The following is a 17455-nucleotide window of genomic DNA, read 5'->3' on the forward strand; positions in this document are numbered from 1 at the left end:
ACAAACACACACACACACACACACGATAGTTAAGGTTTCTCAACAGGAGAAAAAGGTAAGGTCCCCGGGCACTAAAAACTAGTATAAAGTTGGGGAAACAGAACAGTTTATACCAAAAACATGCTGCCATCATCTGTCTGTACCTGGTTTATGGTATTCCTAGTAAAAATGTAGGAATATTTACAGTGTTTTTGTTCATTGGTCTGGATACTTCCAGTTTCTTTAGGCGAAGTAGGAAAGCAAACTCAGTTTTCAAACAGCCTTAAAAAGCTTGTAGGTAATGCACAGTAATATAATATATATATTTTAAATATGTTCAGACTGTGCCTACCGCCATACTGCTAGTTTGTGCATTTTCTTTATGTCACTTTCAAAGTAAAACTTTTAGGTTTCGGGTCAAGCTCATTATAACCGTTGTCTGTAATTGTGACCAAATTCAAATGGATGGCCCAGGACATTAACAGAGGTGCATAAAGAAAAACGATATCCCCAGAATGTATTTCCAAAAACGCAAAGGATTTTGCCTATATTCATTATGTGTATTGTATACCCCCACCCCCCGTTTATAAATTACTTGAAACAGTTGAGGGATATTCAAAGATTTGTATATTCTGTAAAGCTGTTTTAAAACAATACTCAACACCCCTTTAGAGTCATTTTGATGCAAAATGGGGTGTAGTTTCAGGTGAGATAACATGAGAATCTCACATTACAGTCTCTATGCTGGGAAAGAGGGCCCGTCTCCATACAGTGTCAATACGGTACGCAATCTTTACAGGCCAGTGTGTGTGTATAACATTATTGTTACTTCAGTATTTTAAAAAATAAATACATTTACTTATTCAGTGTTCAGTAAGTGAACCAAATAACAGAACAAGAGTTTCATTTTTCAATGCTGAAAATTTTCTGGGATTTTTTTAGGATACTGCTGACCATCAGTCATTTCAAAATTGCAAGTGAAACCTAGAGACACATACCTGTGGTTAGAATTGTTTTCTCTCAGTTACAAACATTGATTCTTCATTAAATACTTTAGAAAAAGAAAGCATTCATAAAAATAAAAGCATACAGCTGTGTTAAATATATACAAAGGCTTTAGCAAAATATATTTCTATCTATGGCTTAAAAATGACTTTTTACCACATCTGGCCATTTATTCATATAACAGCATCAGTATACATTGACAATTCACACAGCAGCTCACGTCTCCCTGGCCTATTCATCAGAAATTGTGGGATGACTAAAATAAGTCTCTGCTGAATGCAGAGGGCATGTGACAAAGAAAAGAACAAAAGCCACACAAGTGAACAATTACCTGTGGCACAGTCAGAGACACCTGTTTATGTAAACAAGGCCGGCTTCTTTTCAAGGGCACGAAGCAACAAGAGTTCTGTGGCTAAAGATCAGGTGTGGAGGTGACTCTAGCAAGTGCTAACAATTCAACAAGAGGAAAAAAAGGAACCACACGAACTGTTGCTTGGGGCTGGGTTTATATCAGGTGCATCTCTACAGCCTAAGGGCTCAACTCCTCTGCTTTAAATCCCTCCCACTGAGAACAGCAGCTTCAGTTTCACCTAGCAATCAAGAAGTGAGCAGGTACACCTTCCTGCACTGGGCTTTTACAGACCAAACACACACATATGTCAGGTAAGAAAAAAACTTATTCGGATATCAAAATATCTTTCTTTTTTTATTAACATACATTACTTTGTGTTGCTAATTTATCCAGGGGGGTAGAGTGATCGTTGTCAAGTATTGAAATGTATTGAGAATTAAGTACGGATCAACACAATAACACAGGAATTGAGTGTGCATCATTTTTTAATCATTTGACATTTTGTTGTAAAAAAAAGAAAAAAAAAGTTATTTCAGCTGACTAAAAGAGACTAAATCTCAAACTATATATATATTTTTAAATCACGGAATTTGTTGTCTTTACATTTGCAAGCTTGGACAGTTTTTCATATGTATTTATTTATTTCAAATACAGTGGATACTTTTCATTTAAATGTTTCTAGTAGCCCAACATGTGGTTAAACACCCATATTTTAACACTTATATCGGTACTGTGACCAATCAATTGGCTTCGCAAATATAGTTTACAGTATGTACAGTATCAAGGAAGTTAAATGATTTATGCATCTTTTAAAATACCAGTTCTGTAATCCTCTCTGAAAATCTTAAGATTAAGAAATGCTTTCCCTCACCGATTCGGTATGTTTTTTTTTTGTTTGTTTTGTGCATTAGTACTTCAATTACTTGAATTCACACAAATACTTTTACACTGTGCACCTGTTTTTTTGCTGGAAGGGCTAAACAACAAGTATAATGTAAGATTGTTTGCTATAGTCACCTCAAAGCAAATATTCTTACCATAGACATCACTACAAAATAAATTATTAATGATTTATACAATTACTGAAAAAATGTATAAAAAGCTATCTGAAGTGAAAGAAGTTAAGAGAACGAAAATATGGGTTAAAATGTTTAAGTTAGTTTCCGAGAGAAAATGTTAACATTTACTAAATGGCAACTATTTAATTGTATTTTATTTAAAAATGGAATGTTTGAAAAAAAGTACTTACTACTTAAGTTACTACTGCTACACAAATATGATTTTAGATTGAATCTGCTACGTTTAATAGAGTAAAACGAGAAAATGTACCTGAAATTGAAAGAATTATCTGCCACTGCGAGAAAAATAAATGATACTGATGACACTTTTTTTTTTTTTTTTTTTTTAACAAATTGAAACACATAAAATACAATTTTACACTAAGATATGCTGTGTAGTCACTTGTATACAGACATGGCCAAGCTCAGAGCTTAGAGATTGAGTTTACTGGCCAAACATTGCTGGGACAAGCTTGGGCAGAACTACAGCTATGATCAAATGTTTTACATCACCCTATAGAATTAACTAATTTAGCTTTATAAAGTCGAATGAAACCTGAATAATATTACGTTAACATATTGAATTACACACCGCTTTGTAGTTTTCCCATATACTTAACGAAAAACTGACAATATGAAAAATGTAACATCTCAAAATATAACATGAAATACTGTACTACTATTATGGCTTACGGTAGACATTTGCGATATAATTTGTAGTTTCTTTGATTACACAATGTCAATTTTTTTTTTTTTGTCTCAGTCCGAAAATTTAGGTGATGCAAAACTTTTGGCCATAACTATATTATGGAGCAATCCCAGTAGGACTAGTTGCGGCAATAAACCTAATTTTTAGCAGATGAAAAAGGGAAAAAGTGCGCAGGGTGTGGCGGATAATCACAGGCTTACAGAACTTGAGCGTCAATGTCTTGCGACACAGTTGTCCGACAACAGTAAATTTCTTTGGATGGTACGTCAACTTCGAATCACTCTGGTATTTTAAAGTCATTAAAAATCTGGACCACTGCTTTTAAAGTAAGCTTGGGATGATCAGAGGTGTGCGCAGAACAAGGTAAGGTTTTATTTAATAAATATGCATATAACTCGTCCCCTTTTGATATGCGTGCGAATGTGTCTAATACACATCTTAACAAAAGCTATTTAGTTGCATTGCTGGGATCATGAGATGACAAATTATAGGAATGATTAATCTGATATGTATTAAAATAAATTGTAAAAAAAAAAAAAAAAAAAACACACACACACACACACACACACACACACACACAGAAAAATAGCAAAAACAAATATCAGTTTTAATATAACTCAGAGGATGTTAATATTATTATTTTAAATTTTAGTATTAAGGAATTTCTTTAAAAAGTAGGTAAATGCTTTAATTTAATTTATTGGATTTAATTCTGAACTTGCACTGTGTCACTTTTATAATCCATGTTAATTAAAACCTCCTCACAATCTGCAATTCTATAAGGCTTCTTTCTACAGTACATGAGTCTCACCATTAAGCTTACATACATCAAAATGTTGACATTTCATAAACTTGCATCAAAGCTCTTCAAAATCTCACAACTCACCATAAGGACAGATTTAACTTTGAACAGGTATTGTCAGATAATAATAATTTCAAAACATTATGTAAAAAAAAACATTTTTTGTTTCCTACTGTACACCAGGAACCCTGAATATAGCTTTTACTGTAGGTAGTGTTTCATTATTTCATAATAAATAATATATAAATCCTTTATGAAGGATTATATATTGTCAATTCTACCACAGTAAATGACACCGTGTTCAATTATTATTCTAATACAGACCATTATTTGTGTTAAATAGAGTTAGTGGGGGAAAAGTGAATTTTGGTAAATGTAAAACAAAATTCTAGATTTTAGGCAAAATACAGAATGCAAACCTAAAAAATGTTAAGACTTTTTTTTTTTTTCTCCATTATAAAAGTACTAAACTACTTCCATTACTTTAAACAAAGTTAAATCTGTGACATCTTTATATTTGAATACACATGCTGACGAGCAACAGTGTTGTTAGAGAAGCCATGCACTTCATTGTTGTGGCAACACTGGTCTTCCCCCACAGAGTGTGTAGAGACGGAAGCGTTCAGAAAAATCACATGCTAGCTGGTGTGAACTGTACTGAGTCCATTCACTGCTGGTCTCTGTATGCTGTAGCCTGTCCCACAGGGAGACGCACGTTCACTAACAACGCTACCTGACACTGTCCAACCCTTTTACTGACAAAAACAAAACAGCGTGTTAAACAAACAGGTGGTATGTGTAGCACTGTCGGAGCTTTTAGTTATAATGTGTGCTCATTTTATTACATTTACATAATCTGAAGGCATTTTTTGTTTCATAAATTTATAAAATCTTCTGGATAGCAATGACAGGACTAGACAGGTAATGCTGTTGACTGAATGGGTCAAATTTGTTAAGGTCTTTAATCCAAAATGCTATTTTCTAAAATGTGTGTGTGTGTGAATGAAAAATCTAACTACTATTACTAAACACAAAGTACTGCGAATATCTGAGTGACTTAAGTAATGAAAAACAAGTAGGCACAATTAATTAAGGCATTGAGAAAGGCTTCTGGTTGAAACATTTGTCAAATAACTTTAGAAGTATCACATAGCATGAATATGCTGTTGATAGCTTTGCAACATTAACACTTTTACCAAATAAATGAGGCAAAGTGTTGAAAATTAGCTCAAATGTCTAAAGTTAAGTGTATGTTAGGTTTGATATTAACTCACCCCCAATGATTTTTAATGTATGCAAGTTCCCTGCTGCAAAAAATCCAAGCTCAATACTCCTTTATGTGCAATAAAGCTAGCTTTAAAATAAGGGTTTTCACACAAGCACAACTTGAGGAACAGCCAGTTTCTAAATGTGTGATATGACCATAATTCCAATAGGAGCCAATTAAAAGGAAACTCGGAGAAACTGGTTGGAACGTTCACTGGTACTCCCAATTCAGTCTGCTGCAGATCAATTGAGCTGAAATACTGAAATGTACCATCACTTCATTTGTTCAGATACGGGAGTTCTCCATCAACAGAATAAATTGTTTATGAGTTGTTTTTTTTTTTTAATGTTAATTCTTTGCAAACTTGTGTAATGCCTAACTGCACAACAATGGCTAAATTGCATTACAAAAAAGAACAGGGTTAATTTTGGTGCTGATAATAAATAATTTAGATGGCAATTATAATTATGGCTGTGGAATGTTTGAAACAATATAAAGTGAAATTAACTAAATTTACTAAATTATGGAATGTAATATACAAGCTAGTCTACTGCTTTTATGAAGCCTTTAATACTGAAAAAACTTTTGATCACATGAAATTCAAAATATGCTCAAACCTTTTTCCTTTTACTTCTGGTGGTCTTGTTCTATATACATATATTGGAACTAAAAAGTAAATCGTCTTTAGTGAGCATTTCTTTATTTGGCTAAAGACTATGCTCCTAAAGAATGTTTTTTATTGCATTCATAGTGGCCACTTGAATGAAAATCTGTTACCATAAAAAAACGCAATTGTTTTAATTTTAAATAAAATTACCATACGTATAATTAGGGGTTTCTGATAAAAGATGATTGTATCAGGTTTTATCTCAACGATTAGCGTAAAAAATCCTGCTGCTGAAGTCATGGGAACTAAGCTGCAAGAGGTTCTCACGTCTCCAGTAGAAGTTTGTATAAGAGGGACATGTTGGTACTAGCCTCCTCTGCTTATCTGCCAAGAAACCATCTTGCTAAATAAAATGATCTTGCTTGGCTCTTGACAACTGAACCATAGTAAAGAGATATAGTTCATCATCGTTGTTTCATCACGAGATCCAGAGATCTACCCAATTCAGCTGCCATCAACCTGACTTGTGACAATTTTAAGGTTTAAATTTTAACTCAGCCATCAGCTCATACACCCCCAACCCCCAAAAGTAAAAGCTGCAAAACGTTTATTTAAACCGCTCAAGTATTTTAAAAGCTTCTCCACATAAAGCAAGCACCCCGTTACAGACGAAATAAATATTTGGAAAATGGGATCCGTCTCTTTAATGGTGTTGATACAGATTATGATTAAAGCTTTGGTAAATACTGTTGAGCAGATTTCAAAACTGAGGTTGAATGTCTGATTGAATAGCAGCATAACACTGGGCAACAGTGCCAATATATTTTTTATTGAATTCCCCTCTCCCCCTTAGTAACCTGAAACCAAAGATTTACCAAAAACTGAAACCTAGATAAACAGGATTAACAGGACTAGTTAAAAAGTATTTTTTCCCCATGCAAATGAAACAACGCTGCATTGTAAAGAGAAGTTGTGACATCATCACATTAACATATAATCACATTAACTCCTTTTCATTCGTCTCTTACAGATCCTGCACAACCCCTTGTTACGGTGATGATAAACCCTAAAGTGTTACTGGCTTAAACCAAAAGCCCTTTTTAAAGTACTGTCATCCCAGAGACGACTACGAAAACCTGCAGCACAGGAACAAGCCTAGCCAGGAAGGCAGGGAAAGTGAAGACCTCCAGGCGCCCCGCACGACCGGTTCTTCAGCCTCTCCATTCAGCATTGTTATCAGTTGTATCCGCACCAGAGAGATGAACCTTACAAAAGAACGCAAGCCCAAAAAACCTCATTACATCCCGAGACCTCCAGGGAAACCATTTAACTTCAAGTGCTTCCAGTGTCCATTTACTTGCAATGAGAAATCCCACTTGTTTAACCACATGAAGTATGGCCTGTGCAAAAACTCTATCAACCTGGTCAATGAGCAAGACCGCAGTGGGAAGTCAGCTAAGATAATTTCAACAGACTCCCCGCAAAAGGTTCAGACTGAGCCTGCTGGCAAATCTAGTCCATGCAGAGCCAGTACAAGTGCACCTGCAAAATGTGAGATCCCAACCGAACAAAGAATCAACAAAGATGAAAGCGCAGATGACTTTAAGAATCAAGAGCAGAGCAGAGCTCAAAGTCCAAAAACAGCCCCCCAAAAAGAACAGCAGCCTGAGCCAGCTGCAAAAGAAAGTGAAGCAAACAAACACTCAGAAAGCATTGCAAGAGTAAGACCTTCAGCCTTTGTCCCGATCTTGGGACACATGCTTACAAATACTGTGGAAAGCAGTGATCCTGCTCCATTAATTTCCAAACCAGACATTGCTTCTCCTCTGCCAATCCGATCTGCCTTTCACAATCCCAATGGGCCCTGGAGATCAGGTCCAGTTTTTATCCCACCTGACTTTTCTCACAAAGTTCCGTCTGGCAAGATAATCGGCCCAGTTCCTAACTACATACCTCCCATGATTCCAGATTTCCCCCCTTACTTCTTTGCAGAACACACTCTGCCAGCCATCTACCGACCCTACCTCTCTCCTGGAAGCCCCCATGAGAGTGAAAACCCACCCTTTCCGACATATTTCTCCCCAGAGCAGAGGCACTTGCTGCCCCATGCTTTCCCAGTTCCAGGAATCCCATTTCCAGGACCTATACCACCTTCGGCTATAGAACATCACTACAGATACCATCAGCCTGTCCAACAAAGTCCCCCTTTCCATTTTGGAATCTACCGGCCTGCACTCACTGAACCTGCTTTTCAAGACTTTAACCCAAAACCAATGCACCAAACAGAAGGTTTCAATAGAGATGCAGGTCTTCATGTACAGGTAGCCAACCAGTCTCAATACACACACTTAAAGAGCCCAGGTACTTCAGATTACCAGAAGAAATTGAATAAGGGCTACATGAGGCCTGCTGTAATCATGGAGGTGGGCATCATGGACCACGAAAATGTAAGAGGGGTGAAAATGAGCCCCAGGGCAGGGTGTGCCGCCACTGGATCCCCAGACAGGCCGAGCCCAACAAACTTCACAACGAACAACCCAAATCCAGAAAGCGATCAGGATCTCTCTGCAAATACCATTTCGAGCAAGATGACCCACTCCAACCAACCAAAGATCAGCAGCATTACAGCTTTCCAGCCAATCAGAATAGTAGTGCATCCTCCAAGTCCACCAGACAACGACCGTCTTGCAGACAGGTATGAATAACATTCCACTTAATGTATGTACTATAGACAAATAGACAAAAATGTCTACTATGTATATTATATTGTTAATATTAATTCAAAACCATTGCATTTTCAAATCTGTTGAAAATGGTTTTTGGTTCAGTTTTGACTATTGGTTCTACAATCCAAAAATGTCCACTGTATGTGTATAAACCTTTTCAAAATAAATATAATATCTAACCGCTTAAATTCTATTAAACTAATAACATATTTGTTTCACATTAGGGTAAAACTATTATATTTTTCATAAAACTGTTTTATATAAAAGAGAAACTGCCTTTTCTTTTTCTGATAAAATATTTTTTCTTTTCTGTTTACAGAAGAGATGACAGTGTCTCTAACGAGTCTTCTTCTGACCACGAGGAGGAAGAAATGGCGCCACTCAACCTTTCCACAAAAGCTCAAGCAGAAGAAGAGCCCTTAACCTACACCAGCACAGACCACTGGGACACTCCAGCAGCAGTGGACAGCCAGGACATGCCCTTAAACCTATCTGTTAAAGGCTCTTCCAACCCAGAGGCACCAACTGCTAAACTGCCTCAAGCCTCACCACAAAGGGAAAGACGTTTCAGCAGAGAATTGAGGGGCAAAAGCCCGGAATTGGGAGAAATCGAAAACTACGACGAGCAGAAACAAACAGCAGCCTTTGCCCTTTGCCAGCTGGCCTCCTACAGCTCCCACAAACTCAGTGGAGAGCGCTCAGCCGTCCCTTCTAAAGAGGAGCATCCCCTTCTTCAGAGCAGCAGCTCTGCCGTTTCCACGGTGACAGAAGATAAACCCAAGGAGAGGGGACAAAAGAGGTCACACCAATCTCTTCAAGCACAGGCCAAGAAAGCAAATCCAGATGAGCCTGTCAGAGTATTTAGAAAGAGGCCACGATGTTCATAAAACATCGTACTCAAAAGTGACTGAATGGACTATATTTTTCTACCAATACATTGGTGCAGTGGGATGGACTCATATACTGTACATATTGACTTTTAAAAAGCTGCAAAGGATTGTTCCTTCATCTTTTTGTATTTGTTTTTCTCTTATATGACTATATTTTCCAATAAAATATGGTTTTAAATAACTTTTAGTTTTCAACATTCCTTCACAATAAATAGGAGCCATATTACATTAGATAGCCACTGTAAAATCTGTTGTAATATAGGACTGGAAAAAACACAGCTAAAACAGTGGATGTTACACCCACAAAACTATTTTGTTGCCCAGTATCCCAAGGCAAATGACTGCTTTGTAATAAGACAGGATCCCAATTTGACGAATGACAACAGATTCAACTCTCTTGGCCAATATGGCTGTTTTACAATGGAACCCAACTTTGTAGAATACAGATTTTCTAATATTTTCTATATTCAAAGAATTATGTAGATTTTATAAGCTATTGAAGTCTGGGACATTAAGTGTATGAGTTTTTTGTAAAATCCTGTGTGTGCTGCACAGGCCAGAAAGCTTATTTAAAAAGTAAAGAAAAATTAAAACATATTTATTGCTCCCAGGGGAAAGCACAAAAGGTGATGCAACATTTCTGTAAAAAAATTGTAACACTTTAAAATAAAAAAACATATTAAAAAATGTGGTCCACTTGTTTATGTTACCTTAATTAGCAAAATTATAGCTGAAAATGAGAAACTGCAGGCTTTAGGTGAGGACAGGCTTTAGGTGAGGAAACAAACTTTATTTCAATTGATCTTACAGTAGCCATGTTGGAGAATAGCTGTCTGAAAATGTTAGCAGTCGTAAAAAGTATGGAGGTATTCTTAAGATACATACCGTCTGGGAGTCTGGATGGAAGCAGTAGGCCTCTCCTTCCCAGTTCTGCCAGTGCCAAGCAACCCCCATGCCAGGCATTGTCTGTCTCTTTGAAGCTAGAACAGAAATGTCATCAGTCCAAATGCACTGACAATACAAAGGTACACAGACAGCTCCAAACTGTTCATCGTTTTTCCAATGAGATCTCTACACTTAATACATATTTGCCTTTGCATGATCTGATTAAAAATAGCAACGTATTAGTGCCTTCTGTTTATGCACAATACTAAATAAACCCAAAATAAAACACAAGGGCTTGAGCCACACTTTGAATTATAAATACTACTACTGGCTGAAGGGAGTATTTTGATGAATAAACAAAACGACATTTTTTTATAGTAAAGTAAGTATTAATTATGCATGCCGTGGCTAAAATAAAAAAAATTAAAAAAAAACAGTATCAAATTAACAGAAATTACCTAAAGCAGTCCAGCACTGAGCCAACCACGTCATCTGCCAAGTCTTTAGGAAGTCTACCGGTCACCCTGCCAATGCTGTGCAGAAAAAGAATGTTTAAAAAAGCATACTGTATATATAGTGAATAAAGAAAATGTCTGAAAAAAAATAAAGAAAGAATTGGAATAATACTGGCTATTTACAATACAGCATCTCAAACTCAGTACGACATAGATTCTGATGACACTCCAAAATGTTTATATTATATATATATATATATATATATATATATATATATATATATATATATATATATATATATATATAAATACACACACACAGTGCCTTGCAAAAGTATTCAGACCCCTGAACAATTCTCTCATATTACTGAATTACAAATGGTACACTGAAATTTCGTTTTTGATATTTTATTTTAAAACACTGAAACTCAAAATCATTTATTGTAAGGTGACATTGGTTTTATGTTGGGAAATATTTTTAAGAAAAATAAAAAAACTGAAATATCTTGCTTGCATAAGTATTCAACCCCTGTGCTGTGGAAGCTCCCAGTTTACACCGATGAAAGAAATTGCCCTAACAAGGACACAATTACCTTACCATTGGCCTCCACCTGTGAACCATTAAAGTTGCTGTCACATTTTCTGGATAAAAACCCCACTGTTGAAGGATCATTGGTCAGGCTGTGAATCTGAAGGAAAATGAAGACCAAAGAGCATTCTACAGAAGTTAGAGATAAAGTAATACAAATGCATAGATTAGGGAAAGGGTACAAAATAATATCCAAGTGTTTGGATATCCCAGTGAGCACAGTTGGATCAATAATCAGGAAGTGGAAGCTGCATCACACCACCCAGGCACTGCCAAGAAAAGGCCGTCCCTCAAAACTCAGCGCTCCAACAAGAAGGAGACTTGTGAGAGAAGCCACGGAGAGGCCAACAATCACTTTGAAGGAGCTACAGAGTTCAGTGGCTGGGAGTGGAGTAATGGTGCACGAGTCAACCATATCAAGAGCTCTGCATAACACTGGCCTGTATGGGAGGGTGGCAAGAAAGAAGCCATTACTCAAAAAGTACCATCTGAAAGCACGTCTGGAGTTTGCCAGAAAGCATGAGAGTGACCCAGCTGCGATGTGGAAAAAGGTTTTGTGGTCAGATGAGACCAAGATAGAGCTTTTTGGCCAAAGCTCAAAGCGCAATGTGTGGTGCAAACCACACTGCCCATGCCTCAAGACACACCATCCCTACAGTGAAGTATGGTGGTGGCAGCATCATGCTGTGGGGATGCTTCTCATCAGCAGGGACTGGGCATCTTGTTAAAATTGAAGGAAGAATGGATGGAGCAAAATACAGGGAAATACTGCAAGAGAACCTGCTTCAGTCCGCTAAAAAACTGAAGCTTGGGAGGAAATTCACCTTTCAGCAGGACAATGATCCCAAGCACAAGGCCAAAGCAACACTGGAGTGGCTCAAGAACAAAAAGGTGAATGTCCTACAGTGGCCCAGTCAATGTCCTGATCTCAATCCCATTAAGAATCTGTGGCACTATTTGAAAATTGCGGTCCACAAGCGTCGTCCAACCAACCTGAACAACCTGGAGCAAATCTGCCAAGAAGAATGGGCCAAAATCACTCTGACACTGTGTGCAAAGCTGGTACATACTTACCCCAAAAGACTTAAAGCTGTTATTGCAGCGAAAGGTGGCTCTACCAAATATTAATATGTGGGGGTTGAATACTTATGCAAGCAAGATATTTCAGTTTTTGATTTTTCTTAAAAATATTTCCCAACATAAAACCAATGTCACCTTACAATAATTGATTTTGAGTTTCAGTGCTTTAAAATAAAATATCAAACAGAACGAAATTTCAATGTACCATTTGTAATTCAGTAATACAGAGAATTGGTCAGGGGTCTGAATACTTTTGCAAGGCACTGTATGTATATATATATATATATATATATATATATATATATATATATATATATATATATATAATATAAACATTTTGGAGTGTCATCAGAATCTATGTCGTACTGAGTTTGAGATGCTGTATTGTAAATAGCCAGTATTATTCCAATTCTTTCTTTATTTTTTTTCAGACATTTTCTTTATTATTGGCTTCTACACTTTGAACAGTCAAAAGATGTACAATGATATATTCTCAGATGGAGACATGGTCCAACATCTCAATGTTTATTGGATGGCAAGGGGACCGCTGGATGGTGCTGGATTGACCTTTAGGGATCAAATAGATTTCTGGATCACACTGGTTTTTAACACAAAAATATGGTTGTTGGATGTCCTGCTCCCAGAATGTTCCAGTTCACAAACAGAACAGTAGAGCTTTTTAAAGACAAACAACTACAGGTATGTTTTACAGTATTTGCCCAAAAGCTTGAACAATTGTCTGTATAACTGTTTGCAAGGAATCCTCTGTTGCTTATAATTTAGGTCCCAACCACAGACCAAGCACAGTGTGTATTTATGTACATTGCATCTATTGTATTTATGTTCCTAACATCAGTTTAGTCTGTAAAGATACTGTTTTGGTTACCAGGAACTCTTAACCCCAGTGAAATCTGAAGCACTCACCCTTTTGCTGCAGACCATCTGACAATGGTGTCTTTATCTTTCAATCCAACCAGCAATTGTTCTGAAAATAAATATTAGATTGTAAGTATGATATATCATACACATTCACATTCCTACCATCGTGCAACATTTTACACCTACATCAGTATCTGTTAACGACATTCTTCCATTGCTCAGCCTTTTTTTATCAGAAAGAATGAACTTTGACACTCCAGTATGTGTATCTTTCTCAAATACCTGAATGTCCCCTTGAATGTGCCCGGTTCTATTTGCAACAGAAGCTTCTTAAAATATGTAAAATATGCTTAAAGCCACATGGAAAACAACCCATTCACTGGATTTGTGTGCCTGCCTAGCAAGGCACAAGCTTCAAGCAGTAAGTGGAAATAAACAGCTGCACAAATATTCATTTTCAAATGCTGGTTGATCAGGTGAGTATTATGCAGGGAAATGAAACCTAAAGCCAGTGCACTTTCCACTGGCAACCACCTGGTCTAAAAGAATGTCCTCAGAAATGCAGACACTGATATCTCGTCTTTCTTGTATTTTCACTAAGCTGTCTTGCTTTTAGTTGACTCCAGTCTCCAGGTCATTTTTCTAGAATGGCCCCAAAACACAAACCATGCATTTGCCTTCCAGTAATGAAATAAGTTGGTTAATAGACAAGGGATCAAAGCCCTTGAGACTCAGACAGTTTCTAAACAGTTTAAATCAAGTATAAGGCATTGGATCAGCGTCAAAATTCAAACACCCTATAGATATCATCCTGTGCATGGAAGATACTGTAAAACAACAAAAACACAAACACTTACGGCTAGTTTCACAGAGCTTGATCGGCTCTAATTTTGGATTACCTGCCCTAAATTAACATTACTCTAACATTGGTGCTAACCAGGCTTTGTGAAACTAGACAATAATGTTTATGAGCAGGTTCGGAGTACCATCTTCATTTTTGTGATTTATAATAAGTTAATTTGTCATGTTTTGGGTGTCTCTTATAAGAGATTTCACAGTTTCAGCAGACAGACCCAACCTAAACTACACAAGATGCCATCTCTTATACAGTAAAGACACCCTACACCTGGTGTATTACCTTCCTGTATAGAGCTATCAGGATGTGAATGAGATAAATCAGAAGGCTTCACGCTATTTGGCTTTGAACACGCCACTGTCTCTGAAGTAGGTATCGCTAAGATCTGGCCTTGCCCAGATTTCATTCAATGCTGTGCAGAGAACACCAAAGGAAGTGCATTTTAAATTGACAACACTGGCAGCTGTCTAGAATTAACCATTTCCCCAACACTGTGAACAGTAGGCAGCATTGTGCTGACCAATGACATGCTCCATCTCTTCTGGGATGTCATATCCCTCCTCCTCTTCTTTGTCTGTCAGTTCTGTGTTTTGCTCCACTGCATGTGGCTGACCCTGAGTGGAGATCGAAAGGTTGGCAGCCAAAGACCTGCTCCCACGTTGATACCTGCATGAAAAACAAAATGTTTTCAATTATATTCATATTGTATCTTACAGCAAGCAATGAAAACACCTAAACAAGCTTCTGGCATTATCTTTTTGTCATCTTACTAAAAAAAAAATACTTTAATGCTTTTGCATGTTTAAATAGTGACTACTAATTTGTTGTTTTCAGCCAAACAAGACATGACTTCAGATACTTAATAGAGTAGGAAACCACAGTTAGGGTCAAATCAATTAATGGAGGAAACAGCACAGCATAGCAGAAATAGAATGATGGAATGCCATAGGACACCCAGTAGATTAACCTTCTGCTTTTGAATTCAGATTGGGGGAATAGAATACCAGGATACCAACATCAAGATTCTACAGTTTATGCTGCACATAATACACTGTGCAGCAACTGGATCCAGCCTTATGTGGTGATGTAATGACCAAACAGAAACATACAGTCCATTTATGTACAAACCACTTAATTGTCACTCAATGGATATGTACACACCATGCAATTTAGCAGGTTCAACTGCAATTAATACAAGAGAAGCGGCGGAGGCTGTGTGCCAGTGTAAGCTTCAGTCAACGTGGTGCAATAAACACTGCTTGAGTCTTTGTGGAACAGGTTTGAGCGAGAGGAGCGTTTTCATGAAAATGACCACAAAAGGAGTTTAGAAAGGTATTTCAGTAGACATACCCTGACGTGGTTTAAATGCCACACTGGAGGAAATTCACAAAAATGTCTGTTATATGACCTGAACAGTGGCATGTGAGACTGAACACAGTACCCTGGAGTACCCCATGCAAATCCGCCATCTTTACTGAATTATTATTTTTGGCCCAAGGCACAAAATACATACTGTAAAACCCTTAACACTTATGGCTACAGTTCACATGAAATTGTTACAAATGATTATTATTTGTATAAAAACAATGTCTTTACTTAGCTAAAACGTTTTGAAAACTCTAAGCAAGATCTATAAGTAGGCTATCCTGCTAAAACTTGTATTCTGTGTTGCTCACAAGTTTCTCGCAAAAGCTTCATCAAAATGCAGTCATCAATTCACACAAAATGTATTGTATTTAGTAGAGCTCTGTATTTCATTACTGTAGCTTTTATTAAGAAGCATTCAAATAAAATCATAATAAAGTTGTCTGATGTTTAAATATATATAGAAATGATGAGCCTTATAATACAAGTTATGCTGCTAAACCTGTGTATCTTTACCTAACTATTTTTTGTTGATGCATCTGGCCAGTTCTATTACATTAATGTTTTATCTGTGAGAATTAACCTGCGTATAAAGCTATTTTAGTTTTTAGTTACGTGGGACCAATGAGGAAAGTTCTCATGATGTAAAATAATATGAGAGAGACTGGGGTACAACGCTACCCCAGGGTACCCTCATTGTCTCATATCTAGATACTGCTGTTCTTTAACTCTAGATTAATTAATCTGGAGTTATCTCCCAGAGGTGACCAATTGATCCCTAATTACAGTGAAGTCCACAAAAAGGTTTATACATGTATTAATAAGATCCACCACTATTTAGAGCATTTAGTTAGACCCTAAAAAAAGTCTTATACCAAGATGTGTGAACTTGTGGAATTTTATTACAGAACAATGCAGGCTTGTTTCCATCAGGCTACACACAGTTAGGTCACATATTGTGCGTTTACACTGGCCGTTTTCAGGATGGCTTTGGGTCGTCTCAGATCTTTTTTCTGCAGTGTAAACGCACATGGCCAACTCTCGGCTGTCCTAAAAACGTCCAACTAAAGACGTGGCTCAGCGCCAACTTAGGTCCGTCCGAAAGGCAGTGTAAACTCACCCGACTTTAGGTCGGCTCACGCACGACGTGTGTGCCGCTCGGCTCCTCCCCCACGGAATCTAAACAGGAAGAAGCTGCAGTGCCGTTGCAGCGTCACAAAAAGAGAAGAACGACTTGAGACACAAGTGTCCTGAATAATTGAATTTATTAACTGTTTATATTGGGGAGTATTTGGAAATATCTACGTTTTATTATTAAGTTGTCATCAAAAGTGTACCCCAAATATCCATACATTGGGCTATGTAAACTTTTGATAACTTTTTTGCTTTGTTCAACAAGTGCAGACGCCGGTGGACGTCAAAGAAACAAAAGTTAGTTTATAGTAGTGCGCCGCTAATTTAAACAATCTGGTATTCAGTTAAGGCTGAACAACAATTAATTAAGGTTTAAAGGGAGGGAGAGAGAAGGAAAATAAAAACCAAAAACTAGAAGCCCTAATTACAGTACACAATTGCGTTTTGCATGTTATGTTCTAAGTTTTAAATAAAGATTGTTTTAATAATTTGCGTTCCCTGTCATTGTTTTTTAAAAAAGGAATAAAATGTATTGAATAATTACAAACAATTTAGATAGTGTACTTATATAACTTATTAAATATAAATTATTATTATTATTATCATTATTATTATCATTATTATTATTATTATTATTATTATTATTATTATTATTATTATTATTAATAATAATAATAATAATAATTACTTCATTAGCAGTAGTAGTATTTGCAATTTCTCCGGTATTCCTGTGGCTGCTTAGCCTATTTTAACAAAAAATAAAGGACTTATGCATCATACAATTATGTATATATACAAGGCGAGATAATATTGGTGA

The 17455-nt window shown here is 36.7% G+C and overlaps 2 protein-coding genes across 2 annotated transcripts in view; one reads left to right on the forward strand and one right to left on the reverse strand.

The window, feature by feature from the left end:
• tbcd (tubulin folding cofactor D) overlaps nt 1-17455 on the reverse strand; it is a 137661-nt gene that overhangs the window by 96341 nt on the left and 23865 nt on the right. The window contains exons 11-14 of the mRNA XM_034040536.3: nt 14660-14805; nt 13329-13389; nt 10739-10813; nt 10281-10375 (exon numbers count right to left, since the gene is read on the reverse strand). Of these exons, the coding sequence (XP_033896427.2) occupies nt 10281-10375; nt 10739-10813; nt 13329-13389; nt 14660-14805 (377 nt within the window). The remainder of the gene's footprint in view (nt 1-10280; nt 10376-10738; nt 10814-13328; nt 13390-14659; nt 14806-17455) is intronic.
• LOC117424311 (zinc finger protein 750-like) lies at nt 1516-9576 on the forward strand. The gene is made up of 3 exons (XM_034040537.3): nt 1516-1647; nt 6810-8474; nt 8825-9576. The coding sequence occupies exons 2-3, from the start codon at nt 7039-7041 to the stop codon at nt 9390-9392; spliced, it is 2004 nt and encodes a 667-aa protein (XP_033896428.3). The 5' UTR covers nt 1516-1647; nt 6810-7038; the 3' UTR covers nt 9393-9576.

This window comes from Acipenser ruthenus, chromosome 19 (assembly GCF_902713425.1).
Source record: "Acipenser ruthenus chromosome 19, fAciRut3.2 maternal haplotype, whole genome shotgun sequence".
NCBI lineage: Eukaryota > Metazoa > Chordata > Actinopteri > Acipenseriformes > Acipenseridae > Acipenser > Acipenser ruthenus.